General features: G+C 30.2%; 2 protein-coding genes across 2 annotated transcripts in view; one reads left to right on the top strand and one right to left on the bottom strand.

Moving 5' to 3' along the window:
• The window catches only part of LOC140433942 (ubiquitin-conjugating enzyme E2 R2), a 52,073-nt gene extending 33,255 nt beyond the window's left edge, over positions 1 to 18,818 (bottom strand). Inside the window, exon 1 of the mRNA XM_072521914.1 lies at positions 18,525 to 18,818. Coding sequence (XP_072378015.1) covers positions 18,525 to 18,818 — 294 coding nt within the window. The remainder of the gene's footprint in view (positions 1 to 18,524) is intronic.
• Positions 18,819 to 19,482: 664 nt separating this feature from the next.
• Positions 19,483 to 21,405, top strand: part of Tmem214 (Transmembrane protein 214) — a 79,443-nt gene continuing 77,520 nt past the window's right edge. The window contains exon 1 of the mRNA XM_072521913.1: positions 19,483 to 19,488. Coding sequence (XP_072378014.1) covers positions 19,483 to 19,488 — 6 coding nt within the window. The remainder of the gene's footprint in view (positions 19,489 to 21,405) is intronic.

Here is a 21,405-nt window from a genome sequence, read left to right as displayed (position 1 = left end):
TAATGGCTTTTCTTGTTTTCTCCAGAAAGGTTGTTGGATTCTTAGGAATTGGTCTGTAATCTGGAGTATTAATGAGATTTGAGAGTTTATTAATATACGTAATTTTTAGGATGACGGTAGCATTGCCTTTATCGGCGGGAAGAATGACTAGATTTGGATTTTACTGAAGTTCTTCAGGGCTTTTATGATCTCGGATTGGCTAATGTTCGGAGTAATTTGAGTTTCTAAGAACTCTAGCGATGTCTTGTCTAGTTATTTCAGCATCTTCGGAAGGTAAACTGGAGATGGCTTCTTCAGTCTGACAGATGATTGTCTCAATTGGAATGTGACTTGGGGTAACAGAGTAATTGAAACCTTTTGCTACAGTTTAAGTGGCAATGGTCGAAATAGAAGTATCAGAAAAGTTATGAACCACTGTAGTGGGTTCAACGTTGTGGGTTTTGGAATTTGTTTCGCAATTAGCGCTTCTGAGTTTCAGTCTTAGATCCTAAGGTGTTTAGGGCTGTCTGTGTGTTGATACGGTCGGAACTGTCCCATAATATAGGATGTACATTAAAAGATTAAATAGATGACCGGATATTAAAAATACTGGTATTTGTGACATCTAGTTTTCGTCAAGTGGAATGAATCTCCTCACGAAGAAGCACAAAATTGGTCTTTCTAAGAATTTGGGAGAGAGAAGAAGAGGTATGGTGCTTCGAGTTTTAGTTTAGTTCAACCCGGAAGACTTTTGATATATATATATATTATATATATATATATATATATATATATATATATATTATATATATATATATATATATATATATATATATATATATATATATATATATATATATATATATATATATTGATACGATTAGGGTTTATAGAAAATAATTTATAAGTTATATACTACATAATATTAGATATTTGGTTGTTTTAAATAAGTTATATACTAGAGAATTTTATAAAAAATATTTATGTGAGGGCATTTTAAGAAATTAGCATATAATAATTGTAAAAAGTTGTATTTTAGTAGTTATGATTTGGTAGATACATTTAAGTGAGCCATGTGACTAGGCAACCAACTATACAAACTCTGTCTCCAATTTGACATTTTAGGAAATAATTGGGAATATAAAGTGGGGTTATTATAATAATATTGTTTGAAATGTGTATTTGATTAAATTAGAGTGTTAGTTACTAATTTGAATGTTTATTCTGATCTGAAAAGCCTAAATGTCAACAAAATTATTAATAGAAAAGAATGGAATTCTCTGGATCTCCGGAGATGGCCATGTTTGCGAAATGGTTTGTTCCAGAAAATTCAGACATGTATTAAATAGAACTGAATAGAACATGATATCTTACGAGATGGTTCTAGAAATCCAAAAACATATAAATACCCGTGATTTGGATTCAAGATGGCAGTTTTTAAGTTTTTAGTCAGAAGTCAAGCAGTTTTTAGCAGTTTTTAGTTAGAAGTCAAGCAGTTTATTATGAAAGTTAGTAGAAGATAGACACAATTAATTAGTGAAGTCAATTGTTCACAGTTTTAGTAAATCAGTCAAGCAGTTTTATAAGAAATATGAAAGTTAGTTGGAGATAATCCAATTGTTTAATATAGTAAGTTAAATGAAGATTAAAAATTATGCATATAATTTAATGCACATTTATAATTATACACAAATAATTATTGAAGATTAAAAAAAAAGTATATTGGAAGAAATTAAATTATATTATGGTTGGAGATTAGTATAAATCAACTTATAATAATTGGATATTGGTATATTGAAAAGAATAAATATAAATGCTGTTTGCTGGTGGTGTATAAATGCTGGTGAAGAAAACTATATCTTAAATTGGTAGAAGCTGATAATTGAAAAAAGTAATTTCACAAAAACAAGGATAACCGAAGTACGAAGACATTCAGTGGTGATTAGAATCTAAATAGTGGAAAACAGTTCATTTAGGCATTCAGTGAAAGAAAGGTACAAAATTTTGTTAATATAATTTAGTTAATGTCATAACAATTTCAATTTTGAAGATAGTTTGTTTAAAATTTACATTGTCTATAGAATTTAATTAGTTTTATAAGAGTATCAATTTAAAGATAGTTTATTTTAAATTTACATTAGCTAGGTTAGATATATATGTGTGTTCCATAATAGTTATAATAAAGATAAATTAAAAAAGTACTTACAAGCTAATTCTTTGAGAACCGCGATAAAAACCCTATATTATTAAAAATACTCATTGCTCATCATTCAAACAAAAAAACACATCATAACAATTTTGGGACCCAACGCGGTGGCTCTCTATTTAAAAGAATTAGTTTGGGAAGATAAGTGCTCTCATATAATTAAATTAATTATCAGTAGAAAGGAAAAATTATAGAATTTATTTTTAATTATATTTGAACAAGTAAAGTCTCAAAATGTCTCAAGGAAAGAAAGGTACAAGAAGCAAAAAGAATGAAGAAGATGTGGAAGTAGAAACACAACCTATACAAGAGGAGAGTTTAGTTCAAGTTCCACAAGATACTGCAGAAATGAATCCAGAAAGAGAGGAAAATGTCAATATGGCAGCTTTGATGTCATTAATGATGCAGATGAACAAGACAATAGAAGAGAATTCAAAAGAAATCAAAGAAGACATAAAAAAATTGGAAGAGAATTCAAAAGAAGTCAAAGAAGACATGAAAAAAATGGAACAAAAATTGGAAGAGAATTATAGAAAATTAGAAAAGAAAATAGAAGATAATAATAATAAAATTGTAAAACAAATGGAAAAACAAATGGATAAAAAACTTGAAGCTGCAGAGAAAAAAGTAGCAAATGAAATAAAAATTATACGGAAGGACTACAAGAAAAGGATAGAAAATGAGAGGACAGAAGTAAAGAGGATTATTCAAGATAATAAGATAGATATAGAACAGAAAATAGAGTTACAGAAATGTAACTTAGAAGTAAAAATTAACGAAGACAGGAGAAACACAGAAGAAAAATTAGATGATATACAACAAAATATCCAAATAAATAATAATCAAATAAGAAATGTGGAACAGAGAATAGATGATATTTCACAAATGAGAGACATAGGTAGACCTTACTTAAATTTAACAAATGAGACTGGGATTAAATTCTCTGGTAATATAAAAAATTTGCATCCTAGAGTATACATAAATAGTTTAAAACATAAATTAAGATTTGTGAATAATATTAATGATATTAAAGATTATATTAGAGTGACATTAAATGACAATGCAGCAACTTGGTTTGCTAGTATTGAAAATGATTTAGATAACTTTCAAACATTTGAAAATAAATTTTTAAATTATTATTGGGGTGAATTAGAGCAAGCAAAGTTTAGAGAAATTCTATATTTTGGAAAGTATAATCAAAATTTAAAATCAAATATGGTAGATTATGCATTGAAATTGATAACAGTTGCAAAATATTTAGAACCACCACTTATAGTATATTTGAAGAATAAGCTGGAGTAAATTCTCAGAAAAAAAACTAAATTGTTAAGCATATTTTAGTACGTGTGCTTTTCGTACAACGTCAATATTTTAGCTTATTTTACGTTAGGATTGACTATTTAGATAGAAATTTTTCCATGTCACATGGACTATCGTAAAATTTAAATACCTGCTACTGTTAGAACTGTGTAGGCTAGGGATGATTCAGCTGGTCATAGGCGTACTTTAAGGGTATTACATTATTCGTTTCGGTTTGTTAGATATTTAAACCATTTTCAAAGCATATTATATTTATATAAATCTGTTTATTTTAGTAAAGATATTTATGGTTATTTTTGTCGGTATGATAATGACCCATTAAATAACAGGAAATAAAAAAACTCTTAAAATACATAGGTATTTAGTTAATGGTCTTTTGATAGTTTAGATAGAAAAAGTCGATTAGCGAAAGATGGTTTCTGATAAATGTGAACGCTATCTTAAATAATATAAATTTCGATTTTGTTTGGAAAACCAATGATTAATAAAATGGTTAATGGTCTTTAAATAGTTATTCATTAATATCAGAAAATTTTTGTTCAGTCGATTATAAGCGAGTGAAGAGATCTAACACAGTTGTTTTTTGAATGAGTAAATACTGAGTTTATAGAATATGGAATTAACGTGTGATTATACACCAGTTAAAAAAAAAGTTGAATTATTTATCACTTAACGAAAAGAGTGTTATCCTTAATATTTACAATTATTTTAAGCAACACAACCCTTCCAATACTGTTGATAGTATAGTTGAAATTTCGTCTAAAGTAATGGGATATTCAAAATCAACTGTATATAACATTTTAAAAAAGGAAAAATCAGCTGGTATAACGCCACCCAAACCGAGACCAGGAAGACCAAAATTGTCGAAAGTGAATGTGGATGAATTTTTCAAAAATGCAATTCGTAGAATAGTCCACTCATTTTTTTTTTAACAAACAAATACCAACTTTAGATAAAGTGTTACAAGCCATTAGCGACGATCCCGATTTACCCACAATAGGTAGAGACAAACTTTGAAAAGTTTTGCATTTGTAGGGAGAGTTTGGAAAGACAAAACTATAAAAACATGTCGACAAGCATTTCTGGAAGGATATTCAACTGGTTTCAAGGAACCAATAGGTAAAGGTCGACGATTAATTGTTACCCATATAGGTAGTATAAATGGATTTCTTAAGGAGGGTTTACTTTTGTTTAAATCAAAAAAGACCTGTGATTATCAGGAAGAGATGACGGGGACTTGTTTGAAGAATATTTCGAACAGATGATTGAATTCATACCTAAAAATTCAGTTATTGACATGGACACTGCAAGTTACCAGCACTCTAGATTAGTTGAACGTTTACCAACTACTCAATGGACGAAAGATGAAATTGCAATGTGGTTAACTTTAACTAAGAATTTAATCTTTGACGATACAATGACAAAAGCAGAATTATTAGAGCTTGCTAAAATTAATAAACAAAATTTTAAAAAATATGTCATTGGGGAGATAGTCAAAAAACCAGGAATTGAAATACTTCGCCTACCACCGTATCATTGCGAGCTAAATCCGATTGAATTAGTATGGGCCGAAGTTAAAGGTAATGTTGCTCGAAATAATACAACTTTTAAATTGTCAGATGTTACTATTCTTTTTCATAAATCAATATCCGAAGTAACGACTGAACATTGGCAAAAATGTATTAATCACGTTATAAATATTGAGAAAAATATGTGTGAGCTTGATCATATAATAGATAGCAGTATAGAACCTATAATAATTCATCCCGGATCGGATAACACTTCGTCTGAAACAGAATATATGAGGAAGCTTAACTTTAAACTGTAGCTCAGAAGTTTATTTTACATTTAAACTAATTACCGTCAACTTCATTGTTTATCTTTTGTTTATTTTTTATTGCTAATATAATTTTCATTCTTATTTCCAATATTATTAGTATTAAGAATATTATTATTTATTAATAGGAATAAAAAAAAAACTTACAGTTTTTGTGTATGTATTTTACGTTTCAGTATAATTTATTGTATTTTATTATTTTATATTAACTGTATGTTTCACAAATAATAGAATTTTTATTCTTTTTATGCGTATCTTTTTATTTTAAACCAGTATTGGATTGAATTAATTTCTTTGTTCTAAATATCCAAATAAATTTAACGCAAACTTTTCTTTTAAGATTACGTTTTAGTTAGAAGATGTGCACGCCTATGTATTTCGAGGTTCGAAGATGAGTATTCTGAGAATTTACTCCAGCTTATTCTTCAAATATACTATAGAGAGGATGAAACAGTCTTAAATGTATCTAGACATTTTAATGCTGATGTTGTGCAAACCGTAACTGTACAAAATATTCAAACAATAGATAGTTTTATTAATTTTATTCAAAGAATACAAAGAGGCAATATGACAAGTAATAATAACAACAGAAAAAACAACAATAACTTTCAATATAATAAAAATGATAATCAACAATATAGACAATCATATAACAATAATACTAGGTATGGTGATAGTTTACAAAATTTTAATAATACTAACAGTAATCCAAATAGACAGAACTTTAATAATAATACTAGTTATAATAGACAAAATTTTAATAATAATACTAATTATAATAGACAACATTTTAATAACAGTACTAATAATAATAGACAAGATTTTAACAATAGAAGAAATACAGAGCGACCTAACTATAACAGACAGGTAAATTGTGTTCGAAGGAATAGAAGCTGCGAAGACAGGGAACGAAATAGTACAAGGCAAGAAAATGTGAGTAGAAGTCATAGTAGGGAAAGACATAGGACATCAGATCCAAGTGGTCAGATACAATCTGACAATTCTAATAATCAAAATTTTGTGCAGTAAACTTTCTGAATTACAAGTTAGGCCATTGCTATTATGAAAAACCTTCTGAATTTATTTCTTTAGATGAAGAGAAAATTATTCAATCTATTAATTTAATTTATATAAATGCTTTGGCCAAAAATAAAATGATTAAAATTATGACAGATACTGGTTCAGAAAGTACTTTAGTCTCGGAGAATTTTATTTTTGGTGCATTGGAACTATCAGATATAATAAAGATTCCAAAAATTAAAATTATTGGTGCAAATAATAAGAAGTTGGGTGAAATTGATAAACTAGCCAATTTTAAAATTAATATTCTTAATAAAGAAATTAATATGCAAGGATTTATTGTCAAGGATTTATGTGTTGATATATTAATGGGAAATGATGAATTGGAAAAGAAGAAAGTAAAGATAGATTTTGAAGAAAAAATGGTAACTTTGGAAGGGCAAATAATTAAATTTATGCAGAAAGATGAGGTAGAAGAAGGAATAAGAGTTGATAGGATATTATTAAAAGAAAATAATGATGTTTATGAAGAAGAAATGTATTTTGATGATAGGGAAATGTCCCAAAAGAATGTAAAGAATAATGGTAGTGAATATTTAAGGAATGGAAATTTTAAGCAGATGGATGCCTACGAGGCGGAGTGCGTAAAATTGGAAGCAAGGAATAATGAGTACATAATGAAGAATAATGTTATTTGTAAAGAAGAAGATATGATGAAAGTTTTAAATTGCCCTGAAGAATATAAATCAATAGTCATTTCCATATTGCAGCAACACAAGGGACTTGTCAATAAAGAAAATAGAATTGCACAAAATTATATCCATAGTATAAAAGTTAAAGAAGAAAAAGATTTTAAAACAAAATCATACCCAATACCATATAAATACAGAGAAGAAGTAAACAAAACAATTAATAATATGTTAGAAGATGGGATCATTGAGAGGGCAGACACACGTTTTATTAACCCCATAGTAGTAGTACGAAAAAGATCAGGTGAAATCAGGTTATGTTTGGATGCAAGGAATATTAACAAGATTACTGAAAAGCAATTTGAAGCACCAATGAGTATAGATGGAATATTAGGAAGAATTACAGGAATGTCATTTTTCACTAAAATCGATTTACAGCATAGTTTCTGGTTAATACCTCTAGAAAGAAAAAGTAGACAGTATACAGGATTTCAGATAGATGGAGTAGTATATCAATTCAAAGTAGTACCATTTGGACTTCAATCATCTTGCAGTGCTCTATGTAGATGTCTTCATGATATTTTGGATCAATATGAACATTTTGTAATTCACTACATTGATGATATATTAATTTTTTCTAAAACGGCTGAAGATCATGAGAAACACCTAAAAATTATAATAAATAGATTAGACAAAGTTGGACTAAAAATAAATCAAGAAAAATGTACATTTTTTCAAAAAGAAGTCATATATCTAGGTTATAAACTTAACACTAATGGAATCGAAATGGATCCAGAACGGACACAAGTCATTCAGGAATATAAAACACCACACAATTTAAGAACTTTAAGAGGATTTATTGGAATAATTAATTATTATAAAAGGATGATACCAGATCTAAGTATAAAAGAAATTCCATTACTTGAACTACTGAGAAAAGGTGTAAAATGGAGATGGGATCAGAGAAGAGAACTAGCATTCCAAGAGATTAAAAACATTTTTCTGTCAAATTTGAAAATATACTATCCTGACTACACACAGCCATTCATATTAAGAACAGATGCATCAATAGAGAGATTATCAGGGGTATTATTACAAATACATGATGGGGTCGAATACCCAATACAATTCATTTCAAGAATTACAAAGCCACATGAAAAGGGTTACTCAGTTTCAGAATTAGAACTAGCAAGTATAATACACTGTGTCACAAAATTAAGATTTTATTTGTTGGGTAATGAATTTACAATAGAAACAGATCACCAAGCTTTAACGTCTATATTAAATAACAAATATGGAAACAGTAGAATACATCGGTGGAGTCTAATACTTAGTGAATACTGCTTTGAAATCAAATACATTTCTGGAAAATCCAATATAGTGGCAGATGCTTTATCAAGGTTAGAAAATACATCACAAAAAGGGCAGCGAACAATAAAAATTGGATTAAATCAATTAGTAGAAAGTACTGGATTATATTCTAAAGAAGAAATTATAAGAGATCAGATCAATTTGAGTGAAAAACAAAAAGTCCTTAGGAAAGATGGGGTATATTATAAAATAATAAATGGCATAGAAGTATATGTAATAACTAGAACTTTAGCAAAGAAAATATTGAAAAATTTACATAACAATTATATGCATATTGGTTCAAGAAAGCTATGGATGCTATTTAGGAACAATTATTTTGCAAAGAATGACATAAGTATAGCAAAAGAAATTACTACCCAATGCCCAATATGTCAACTAAACAAAGAAAAGAATTTAAAAAATAACTTACTGATAGATCCATTTCATAGATAGATGGTAGATTTCTTTGTTGTGAATCAATTTGACATCATACTTGTTGAATTTTGTACATATGGAAATTGTTTGGTACCCTAAAAATCATAATTTGGGGTTAGATACTATAATTGCTATAAAAATGTCTTTATAATATAATAAAGTGAAAAAACTTACCAATTTATATTGATGAAAGTTATTTTGAATGGAAATAATTCCTAGATTTTGTCTATAAATAAACAGAACACCATATCTATTATATTTTTAATTAAGGTTATATTTTATTCTCTGATATCGCATCCATTGCTCCATTTGACATGACAGTTTGACCATAGAATAGCCGAACTGTGCTCCGTTGTTCTCTGTTTTGACATAGACAGCGAACAGGGATGTATTTAACACATTTTAAATAAAAAAAATTGATTTATTAAATTTAATAAGGTATGAGAAAATTAATATTTAAAAAAATAATAAGTAAATTATTTATTTTAAATATTATTTTGGGGTATTGATACGATTAGGGTTTATAGAAAATAATTTATAAGTTATATACTACATAATATTAGATATTTGGTTGTTTTAAATAAGTTATATACTAGAGAATTTTATAAAAAATATTTATGTGAGGGCATTTTAAGAAATTAGCATATAATAATTGTAAAAAGTTGTATTTTAGTAGTTATGATTTGGTAGATACATTTAAGTGAACCATGTGACTAGGCAACCAACTATACAAACTCTGTCTCCAATTTGACATTTTAGGAAATAATTGGGAATATAAAGTGGGGTTATTATAATAATATTGTTTGAAATGTGTATTTGATTAAATTAGAGTGTTAGTTACTAATTTGAATGTTTATTCTGATCTGAAAAGCCTAAATGTCAACAAAATTATTAATAGAAAAGAATGGAATTCTCTGGATCTCCGGAGATGGCCATGTTTGCGAAATGGTTTGTTCCAGAAAATTCAGACATGTATTAAATAGAACTGAATAGAACATGATATCTTACGAGATGGTTCTAGAAATCCAAAAACATATAAATACCCGTGATTTGGATTCAAGATGGCAGTTTTTAAGTTTTTAGTCAGAAGTCAAGCAGTTTTTAGCAGTTTTTAGTTAGAAGTCAAGCAGTTTATTATGAAAGTTAGTAGAAGATAGACACAATTAATTAGTGAAGTCAATTGTTCACAGTTTTAGTAAATCAGTCAAGCAGTTTTATAAGAAATATGAAAGTTAGTTGGAGATAATCCAATTGTTTAATATAGTAAGTTAAATGAAGATTAAAAATTATGCATATAATTTAATGCACATTTATAATTATACACAAATAATTATTGAAGATTAAAAAAAAAGTATATTGGAAGAAATTAAATTATATTATGGTTGGAGATTAGTATAAATCAACTTATAATAATTGGATATTGGTATATTGAAAAGAATAAATATAAATGCTGTTTGCTGGTGGTGTATAAATGCTGGTGAAGAAAACTATATCTTAAATTGGTAGAAGCTGATAATTGAAAAAAGTAATTTCACAAAAACAAGGATAACCGAAGTACGAAGACATTCAGTGGTGATTAGAATCTAAATAGTGGAAAACAGTTCATTTAGGCATTCAGTGAAAGAAAGGTACAAAATTTTGTTAATATAATTTAGTTAATGTCATAACAATTTCAATTTTGAAGATAGTTTGTTTAAAATTTACATTGTCTATAGAATTTAATTAGTTTTATAAGAGTATCAATTTAAAGATAGTTTATTTTAAATTTACATTAGCTAGGTTAGATATATATGTGTGTTCCATAATAGTTATAATAAAGATAAATTAAAAAAGTACTTACAAGCTAATTCTTTGAGAACCGCGATAAAAACCCTATATTATTAAAAATACTCATTGCTCATCATTCAAACAAAAAAACACATCATAACAATATATATATATATATATATATATATATATATATATATATATATATATATATATATACTACTGAAAACTCCCAATTAAATTATATATATATAATTTAATTGGGAGTTTTCAGTAGTTTGCAGATGTTTAACTAATGTGATGTAGGAGCGCTAGATTGAAATGTACTATACTGTATCAACAGTCATCATTTCGGTGTCGAAATTAATTACGAAGAATTAGTTTTTTCGGTCTAAATAATATGGTTTATAGTAGATTTTAGGACAATTGTAAAAGCATGATAGTATATAGTAAAAAGGCGTGCAATTATAGTATGTCTATTATAATTATACTATGGTTGCTAACACTGGCTCCCAACTGCCTTTGTTGCATTAAGTTGTGAAATTATAGTATTTGTATTGTGCCTGCAGTCAGGTGTAATAAATATTTAGGCCGAATTGAGGTCTTTTTAAGCAATCTTGCGAACAAAAATTCCGCTTGAAATATTGAAAGAGTATTTTCGTGGTCCGTTGAAAGTCTAGTTCGGACCATTAACCCGTATTCCCACTCCCTAATGTGTATCTGATCGATCAGTATAATAAGTAAGAGAATGATTTGGACGATTTCATTTATGTTAAGACTCGTTTATGATGACATTGAATGAAAGTGTTCTTGTTTCTCCAGATCAGATGTCCAGTCAGGTCACCGGGTTTTAGATACTTGTCATGTGTTAGCTTTGAATTAAATTAGGACACGTAGAGAGAAATCTTATTATACAGTAATTAAAATTATTTTATCGCATATTAATCGGACATTATATACTTTTTAAAATCCAATTAAAATTTATGTATACAGTGTGTCAATTTTAAAACTTACAATGGGCTATATCTCACGAACAAAAGCTGATATTGAAAAATGCTTGAAACCGTTTCTAGGATAGTAAGGGGGAACTAAAATGACATGGAGGAGAACTCATCCCCATCAACCCCCTAGGCACCACCCCCCACAACCAAAAAAGTTTAAATTGCAAACTCCTACTTGTGATACATAAGACTATAAAAATGCTATCCAATGGTATAAATAATTATTATACAGGGTGAAGCAATAATTGTGAAACTTTGGCTTAAATTGAAAATTTAATGAATTTTTTGTTGATTCTGTTGATGATCCTAAATAATTATTCTTTAATAATTATACATGATGTTAATATCAGTCGGCTTACTATGACTTTTGTATTTGTAATGCTATCTCCCGGACTATTATTTTTAATAATAAGTGCCCGTCGAATTTTTTTTAATAAAAACTTAATTTGTCGTTTTTGCAAAACAAGTTGAAAACATCTGTTTTTGGGTTCTGTCAGATTCAATAATTTTTGGTTTATTTGATAATTTTAAATGTCATTAGTTTTTATCATTTGTACGATCGGTCCTGTCATTCAGCGGTAGTTGTCACGATGGTTTACAGTATACCTGAACACGTGGAGATCATTTTCATATCTGCCTCCTAGAACCAGTGTTATTTACGAATAGCTCAAATATTTCATGAAAGGCACCCGGACAAAAATGTAAGTCACGTGTACGTCCGCGATTTAGTTGAAAAGTTTAGAGAAACGGGATCAGTGCAAAATAAAAAAAGGGATGCCCCAAGATTACTGAATGAAGTATTCCAAATTGAGGTCCTTGGAAATTTTGCAATAGAGCCTACTGCATCAACACGTCACATGAGTCGGTTAAAAAGGTGTTGAAATTACATAAGTTTAACCCGTACAAAGCACAAATTCTTCAAAAACTAGGCGATGATGATTCAGACCAACGAATTGAGTTTTGTGAACTCAATTCTGTGACTCAATTTTGTGACTGAAAGAATTCGCGTTGAACCGAGAAGGTTAAAAAATATTTGTTTTACTGATGAATGTACTTTTACTACACCCTTAATCGAAATAATTCAAATTTCAAACAAAATATACACTTTTAATTTTTCGAAATTTTTCCAAATTTTTCAAAAAAAAAATTTTTGTTTAATGTTTTGGTACATGCACTTGGTCAAGCTTATTCGAAACATGTGTTTTTTCCTGATCCGTTAACCCCAGTTTGCCGGAAAAGAGGAAAAATCGAATTAAAAAATCTACAGTTTTTTCGATTTTCCGGCAAAACGGTGCATAATTTTTAGCCACATGTTTGGATTTTTTTAATAAGCAAGTCACCCTTAATCGAAATAATTCAAATTTCAAACAAAATATACACTTTTAATTTTCTCGAAATTTTCAGCGAGTACATACATCCAAGTGGAAATTTTTCTCACGAACACTTAGATGTAGGAAAATTCTGAGTATGGCAGAAGAACGAGCGGCCAATTTTATGTAGGAAATGTCCATTCGCTTGACTCTCGGGCCAAAATTGACGCCAATAAAGCCGATTAACGAAATTTGATAAAAATCCAATAGTCTACAGTTTTTTCGATTTTCCGGCAAAACGGTGCATAATTTCTGGCCACGTGTTTAGAGTTTTTTAATCAGCAAATCACCCTTAATCGAAATAATTCAAATTTCAAACAAAATATACACTTTTAATTTTCTCGAAATTTTCAGCGAATACATACATCCCAGTGGAAATTTTTCTCACGAACGGTTAGATGTAGGAAAATTCCGAGTATGGCAGAAGAACGAGCGGCCAATTTTATGTAGGAAATGTGTATTCGCTTGACTCTCGGACCAAAATTGACGCCAATATAGCCGATTAACGAAATTTGATAAAAATCCAATAGTCTACAGTTTTTTCGATTTTCCGGCAAAACGGTGCATAATTTCTGGCCACGTGTTTAGATTTTTTAATCAGCAAGTCACCCTTAATCGAAATAATTTAAATTTCAAACAAAATATACACTTTAAATTTTTTGAAATTTTCAGCGAATACATACATCCCAGTGGAAATTTTTTTCACTAACATGTAGATGTAGGAAAATTCTGAGTATGGCAGAAGAACAAGCGGCCAATTCTATGTAGGAAATGTCCATTCGCTTGACTCTCGGGCCAAAAAGAAAAATCTACAGTTTTTTCGATTTTCCTGCAAAACGGTGCATAATTTTTAGCCACATGTTTAGATTTTTTTAATAAGCAAGTCACTATTAATCGAAATAATTCAAATTTCAAACAAAATATACACTTTCAATTTTCTCGAAATTTTCAGCGAATACATACATCCCAGTGGAATTTTTTTTCACTAACATGTAGATGTAGGAAAATTCTGAGTATGGCAGAAGAACAAGCGGCCAATTCTATGTAGGAAATGTCCATTCGCTTGACTCTCGGGCCAAAATTGACGCCAATATAGCCGATTAACGAAATTCGATAAAAATCCAATGGTCTACAGTTTTTTCGATTTTCCAGCAAAACCGTGCATAATTTCTGGCCACTTGTTTAAATTTTTTTAATCAGCAAGTCACCCTTAATCGAAATAATTTAAATTTCAAACAAAATATACACTTTTAATTTTCTCGAAATTTGCAGTGAATACATACATCCCAGTGGAAATTTTTCTCACGAACGGTTAGATGTAGGAAAATTCTGAGTATGACAGTAGAACGAGGGGCCAATTTTATGTAGGAAATGTCCATCGCTTGACTCTCGGTCCAAAATTGACGCCAATATAGCCGATTAACGAAATTTGATAAAAATCCAATGGTCTACAGTTTTTTCGATTTTCCGGCAAAACGGTGCATAATTTCTGGCCATGTGTTTAGATTTTTTAATCAGCAAGTCACCCTTAATCGAAATAATTTAAATTTCAAACAAAATATACACTTTAAATTTTTTGAAATTTTCAGCGAATACATACATCCCAGTGGAAATTTTTTTCACTAACATGTAGATGTAGGAAAATTCTGAGTATGGCAGAAGAACAAGCGGCCAATTCTATGTAGGAAATGTCCATTCGCTTGACTCTCGGGCCAAAAAGAAAAATCTACAGTTTTTTCGATTTTCCTGCAAAACGGTGCATAATTTTTAGCCACATGTTTAGATTTTTTTAATAAGCAAGTCACTATTAATCGAAATAATTCAAATTTCAAACAAAATATACACTTTCAATTTTCTCGAAATTTTCAGCGAATACATACATCCCAGTGGAAATTTTTTTCACTAACATGTAGATGTAGGAAAATTCTGAGTATGGCAGAAGAACAAGCGGCCAATTCTATGTAGGAAATGTCCATTCGCTTGACTCTCGGGCCAAAATTGACGCCAATATAGCCGATTAACGAAATTCGATAAAAATCCAATGGTCTACAGTTTTTTCGATTTTCCAGCAAAACCGTGCATAATTTCTGGCCACTTGTTTAAATTTTTTTAATCAGCAAGTCACCCTTAATCGAAATAATTTAAATTTCAAACAAAATATACACTTTTAATTTTCTCGAAATTTGCAGTGAATACATACATCCCAGTGGAAATTTTTCTCACGAACGGTTAGATGTAGGAAAATTCTGAGTATGACAGTAGAACGAGGGGCCAATTTTATGTAGGAAATGTCCATCGCTTGACTCTCGGTCCAAAATTGACGCCAATATAGCCGATTAACGAAATTTGATAAAAATCCAATGGTCTACAGTTTTTTCGATTTTCCGGCAAAACCGTGCATACTTCCTGGCCACGTGTTTAAATTTTTTTAATCAGCAAGTCACCCTTAATCGAAATAATTCAAATTTCAAACAAAATATACACTTTTAATTTTTCGAAATTTTCAGCAAATACAGACATCCAAGTGGAAATTTTTCTCACGAACCGTTAGATGTAGGAAAATTCCGAGTATGGCAGAAGAACGAGCGGTCAATTTTATGTAGGACATGTGTATTCGCTTGACTCTCGGACCAAAATTGACGCTAATATAGCCGATTAACCAAATTTGATAAAAATCCAATGGTCTTGTTTTTTCGATTTTCCGGCAAAACGGTGCATAATTTCTGGCCACGTGTTTAGATTTTTTAATCAGCAAGTAACCCTTAATCGAAATAATTTAAATTTCAAACAAAATATACACTTTTAATTTTCTCGAAATTTTCAGCGAATACATAAATCCCAGTGGAAATTTTTTCACGAACGGTTAGATCTAGTAAAATGCTGAGAATGGCAGAAGAACGAGGGGCCAATTTTATGTAGGAAATGTCCATTCGCTTGACTCTCGGACCAAAATTGACGCCAATATAGCCGATTAACGAAATTTGATAAAAATCCAATGGTCTACAGTTTTTTCGATTTTCCGGCAAAACGGTGCATAATTTCTGGCCACTTGTTTAAATTTTTTTAATCAGCAAGTCACCCTTAATCGAAATAATTTAAATTTCAAACAAATATACACTTTTAATTTTCTCGAAATTTGCAGTGAATACATACATCCCAGTGGAAATTTTTCTCACGAACGGTTAGATGTAGGAAAATTCTGAGTATGACAGTAGAACGAGGGGCCAATTTTATGTAGGAAATGTCCATCGCTTGACTCTCGGACCAAAATTGAAGCCAATATAGCCGATTAACGAAATTTGATAAAAATCCAATGGTCTACAGTTTTTTCGATTTTCCGGCAAAACCGTGCATACTTTCTGGCCACGTGTTTAAATTTTTTTAATCAGCAAGTCACCCTTAATCGAAATAATTCAAATTTCAAACAAAGTATACACTTTTAATTTTTCGAAAAACATAACAATATTGATTCTAACCAGTTGTCTGGAGGGTAATTTTCTGCTGCCGTGTATCTTGTTAAAAAAGAAAGAGGTGATAAACACTCTCATTATCTAATAGTTGTAACAATTCTGCATGAATTTCGTCAGAACCAGAAGCGTTCGTTTCGCTTGGTCGATGGCCTTCTGAACTTCTGAGATTAGAATTGGTGACCTGTATCTCCGTTAGATGTTATTTCTGGGTAGATTCTTTGGTCATCTTTAAATATTTCTATTATTTCTATTATGTAACTTTCCCACTCGGTACAGCACTCTTTAATATCACTTAAAATTCTACCTCCAGAGTCTTGTAATATATTTTGCCTGTAAATTCTGCTTTTGCCTTTCTAATTCTTTTTTATGTAACTGGAAGCTGCCGTGTCGTAGCTTAAGTTTCTCAATTCTTAAACAGGATTCTTGTAGTTATCAGTCTTTTGCTACTTTAATTATTTTTCGGATGTCTTTATGTATTTCATTGTATTTTTCTCTGTTTATGGATTTGTACTGCCTCCGAACGTCCATTAGATCTAAGATGTCTTGTGTCATCCAGTCATTTTTAACTGTTCGTTGTCTTGACTTTCTGGAGATGCAGTGATTATTGGCGTTTTCATTTGTTTCCAGCAATCATCTATGATGTTGTTATCTTTCAGTCTAATTCGTGGAACGTTAATTTGATAAATCTTATTTAGAGTGCATGGGTTTTTGAGATTGTAGAGCACAGTAGAGTATGGTCTGATCGAATCTCGGCACCTGGGTAAGTCTTACCGATTTTATGTTTTTAAATCGTTCATTGACTGTCATATCGACCCATGCAACGAAGACTATTGTAGGTACCTCAATTTTGGTTGAACTGAGATAATCGCGTTTGAAAATTTTCGCCCATTTCGTTCTAAGAAATGACGTTATCTTTGGAAGAAATACGTCTTAAATTTCTGATATATTATATATAAAGGGTTTTAAGAGATTTCACAAATCAAACATAAAAAACATTTTTTTTGCTAAATTTTTTAGACTCACTATAGTTTCCGTCGAAGCAATTAAGGAAGAAAAAAAATACTTACTCTAGACTTAGTAACAAATTTATTGAAACAAAACAGTACTGTTTAAAAAATAACAATAAAAAACATTTCTAAAGCTAAGCGGAAGAAGGAAAATTAGAGTCTTGTTCATATTCTTCATTATTCTCACTTTCTGCTTCCATATTTCTACTACTTTTAATATTCTGTCCATTTTGTATTTCCGTCACATTATTGGCTGTAAGGAAAAAGTAAAATTTATGGTAAACCCAGGAATGTTAGGAAGACTTCCTTTGGGTTTACATAAGTCAAGCAAACCATTCAATTTTTTGGCATTTATTGGAAGCAAGCTTGTATAAATAGGAGGCAATTCTTTAGAATTATAGTCTTTTAATGTATTTCTTTGAGACTTTTTTAGGTTATTATTTTCAGCTCATCGGCATAGTCATATTTGAACTTCATTTTATAAGGCATAATCTTTAATTTGGTTTAATTTTAGCTTTTCTCCGCCATTATCCTTATCCCAATTTTCCAATTTTACCTTTGTTTTAAACTAAAGAAGTCGCTTTGTGCCATTTCTTTTACAATGTATGGCTTTCCAGACACTTTTGCCACGCGAATCAACATGATCCATTGATCAGGGGTATATATTGCTGATTGTCGCTTTTTGGCATTTTCGATAACATCATGCATGCTGTCTCCTTCGTTTTGTGTGTGCTTTGTTCCTAGAAATTATTCCAATGTTAAGACCCGCCTCCAAGTACATTTTTGTTGACTTTTGTCTGGTGTAGTCGGAAGGCACCACAGGAAAAAGTTGCATGTTATTTCGTATGGAGTTTAAGATGCTTTCACCAATTTTATTTGGTCTTGTAGCGTGCTTCCCCATTCTATCTGCCTCAAGAGATCCACTGTTTCCAAGCGGTTGTATCCACTGTTTGGATATTCCATAATTATTGAGAAACATAGCTTTGCAAACCGGTATGTCGTTATTGTTAAGAGCAAGTAGGTATATATTTTCTAGAGAAATTTCGTTTTGAATTGTCGTCTGGTTTTCTCACTTGCTTTTTATCCACTTTCTTAACGTATATTGCTATGTAATCCCATTGTCTAGTGTGATCACTATCACCTATTTTCCAAAATTCGTCAAACAATATCTTTCTATTTTCCTCACTTATCTTCTCTCGACATTTATTTCTGCAGTTTTCTTTACATGGATTTTTTATCTGTCTAGCAGGAATAAGTTGACCCTTACGGTTTTTGTGTTCGATGCCTATATCTTTCTTAGTCTTAACATCAAGCCATCCACTTGTATTTCTTACACGCTTTCTACCTGTTTTTTCTTTAACCGCCATCTTACGCTTTCTATAGACCGAATTTGACTTTTAAGGTCAGTATTTGGAATATTAGATGAGTCAGAATCTGATGTTTGTTGTTAGTCGCCGGATTCTAAAAAAGGAGCTGTTAAAATACATATATAATAAAAACAATCTACCTTCATACCTAAATTCACTGGTAAATTTGTTAATTTTACAGGCATAAGTAAACTTTGTTATCGTTTCATAGATTGTAATGTATATGTGCTAGAAGGGCATACTGTTATAAAATAATAATAATGTTAGTAAGAAATAAGAAATAAAATTAATATAGATCAAACTTACTTGAATCTAATGACTCTTTTTCACATAAGTTTTTGCGTTGTGCAACATTTTTTGTGTTCTTGATTTTATTTTAATTCGCGTCAAAAATAACTACTTTTATTCAGCAGCTACTTCAAATCTTTATAGTAGTATGTAACAAACATAACCTACAATTAAGGTGAAAACTATAGTAAGTCAAACTTGCAATACCTTCCGCTGTTTCTTGCAACGAAGACTACAGTAACTCAACTTACTATAGTTTTCGCCTGCATAATTGAGGGTCAGTAAACTTACTATACAATACAAATGTTTTGATGGTTGCCTTAAAATTTATACCTGAGTTACATTACTTTTCTACAAAAGAAAGCTCAAAAGAATAATGATCGTAAGTCAAATGTAACGTTTTTTGAGTTAGTATAGTCTTCGTTGCATGGGTCGATATAATCAATTTGATTTCTTACAATATTATCTCCTCGATCACTTGTAGACTTCCAAGTCTACGTTTTGGTAGACAAAACCATGTATTCATAATTACTCATGTATCTGTTGCGAATAAGTTCAGTACGTCTGTAGTCTATCCTACTGCTATTTAGTCAGCATTTTATTGACCAATGATTCACACTGTCAAAAGCTTTCTCAAAATATATAAATATATAATGCTGCATAATACATATCGGGATGTTATATTCATTTGCTTTCTTGATTAGGATTTAACACAGTTAACAAGTGGTTACTGTTGCTAAATTCCTTTATAAATACCTACTGCTATTTCCCTTGTCTGGTATCCGTCTAATTTTGTTGTCAACCTGTTAGTAAGAAATTTTGTCATGAGTTTAGACGTCGTATTGAGTAATTTTATTGGACGATAATTTTTATAAAATAAGTCGCTTTTTCGCCTTATGTAAATCACTAATCGAAGTGTAGGACGACCGCGCAAAATATGGAGTGACAACCAGAGGTATCAATCCACCAATGAACAAGCGGAATTGCTTTTAAGAGGAAAAAGAAGAAGTATGTATTTAGTAATATCTTTGTACTATTAACGTATATGTAATTTAAATCAGTATACTCTCGGTATTTTTGGTTTTAAACAGATTCAAAGGGTATAAACTATATTAAAACCTATTGAAATAACATGAAACATTTCCAATCAGTCATATATTTGTCCGATTCATTTCATTTAAACTTGAACTTGATATTGTTAAAATAGAGAATAAGCGCGTCTTTATCGATTTTAAATTACATACGTGTAATAAAATTTTCACGACCTGCTATGCTGATTTCACCGTAGATATCGAAGAAAAATATGAGTCAATCAAATACATTTACTATTGAATGTAACTAATTAGTATATCTAGCATGTCATTCGCAATATAAAGCAAGTTCTAATTGTGTCTTGTAATGTTTGTTCTTCGTTTGATACTGGTCTACCTTGAGTGAATTTACGACTAAACAAATAATTAATTATCTTTAATAATTTCTTTGTGAACACTCAAAGATTTTTTGACGAAGACAAATAAGTAAAAAAAATATTTTTATCATCGACAGTATATTGTTTTTCAAAATTCTCTTCTTGATTATCAATAGACTAATAGAGAAACGTTTGATCTGGAATTCATTTTAGTCTTCTTTAGGTACCCTCTCCGTTACTGAAGGTTGGCTGTTATTACGGAAGATCTTCCTCTTGTACGTTTTTTAGCACCTAGTTAATATGTATGCAAGTATGTCAGACTTATTTTATTTTTTAGTCAGAAGTATTTTCTTCACATCAAAAGTATTTAAGGGATACACTTTTAATTTTCTCGAAATTTTCAGCGAATACATACATCCCAGTGGAAATTTTTCTCACGAACGGTTAGATCTAGGAAAATTCTGAGAATGGCAGAAGAACGAGGGGCCAATTTTATGTAGGAAATGTCCATTCGCTTGACTCTCGGACCAAAATTGACGCCAATATAGCCGATTAACAAAATTTGATAAAAATCCAATGGTCTACAGTTTTTTAGATTTTCCGGCAAAACGGTGCATAATTTCTAGCCACGTGTTTAGATTTTTTTAATCAGCAAGTCACCCTTAATCGAAATAATTTAAATTTCAAACAAAATATACACTTTTAATTTTTCTCACGAACGGTTAGATCTAGGAAAATTCTGAGAATGGCAGAAGAACGAGGGGTCAATTTTATGTAGGAAATGTCCATTCGCTTGACTCTCGGACCAAAATTGACGCCAATATAGCCGATTAACGAAATTTGATAAAAATCCAATAGTCTACAGTTTTTTCGATTTTCCGGCAAAACGGT

This window comes from Diabrotica undecimpunctata, chromosome 2 (genome assembly GCF_040954645.1).
Source record: "Diabrotica undecimpunctata isolate CICGRU chromosome 2, icDiaUnde3, whole genome shotgun sequence".
NCBI lineage: Eukaryota > Metazoa > Arthropoda > Insecta > Coleoptera > Chrysomelidae > Diabrotica > Diabrotica undecimpunctata.
The sequence above is the reverse complement of the archived record's forward strand: the minus strand, read 5'-3'. Positions and strand labels throughout refer to the sequence as shown.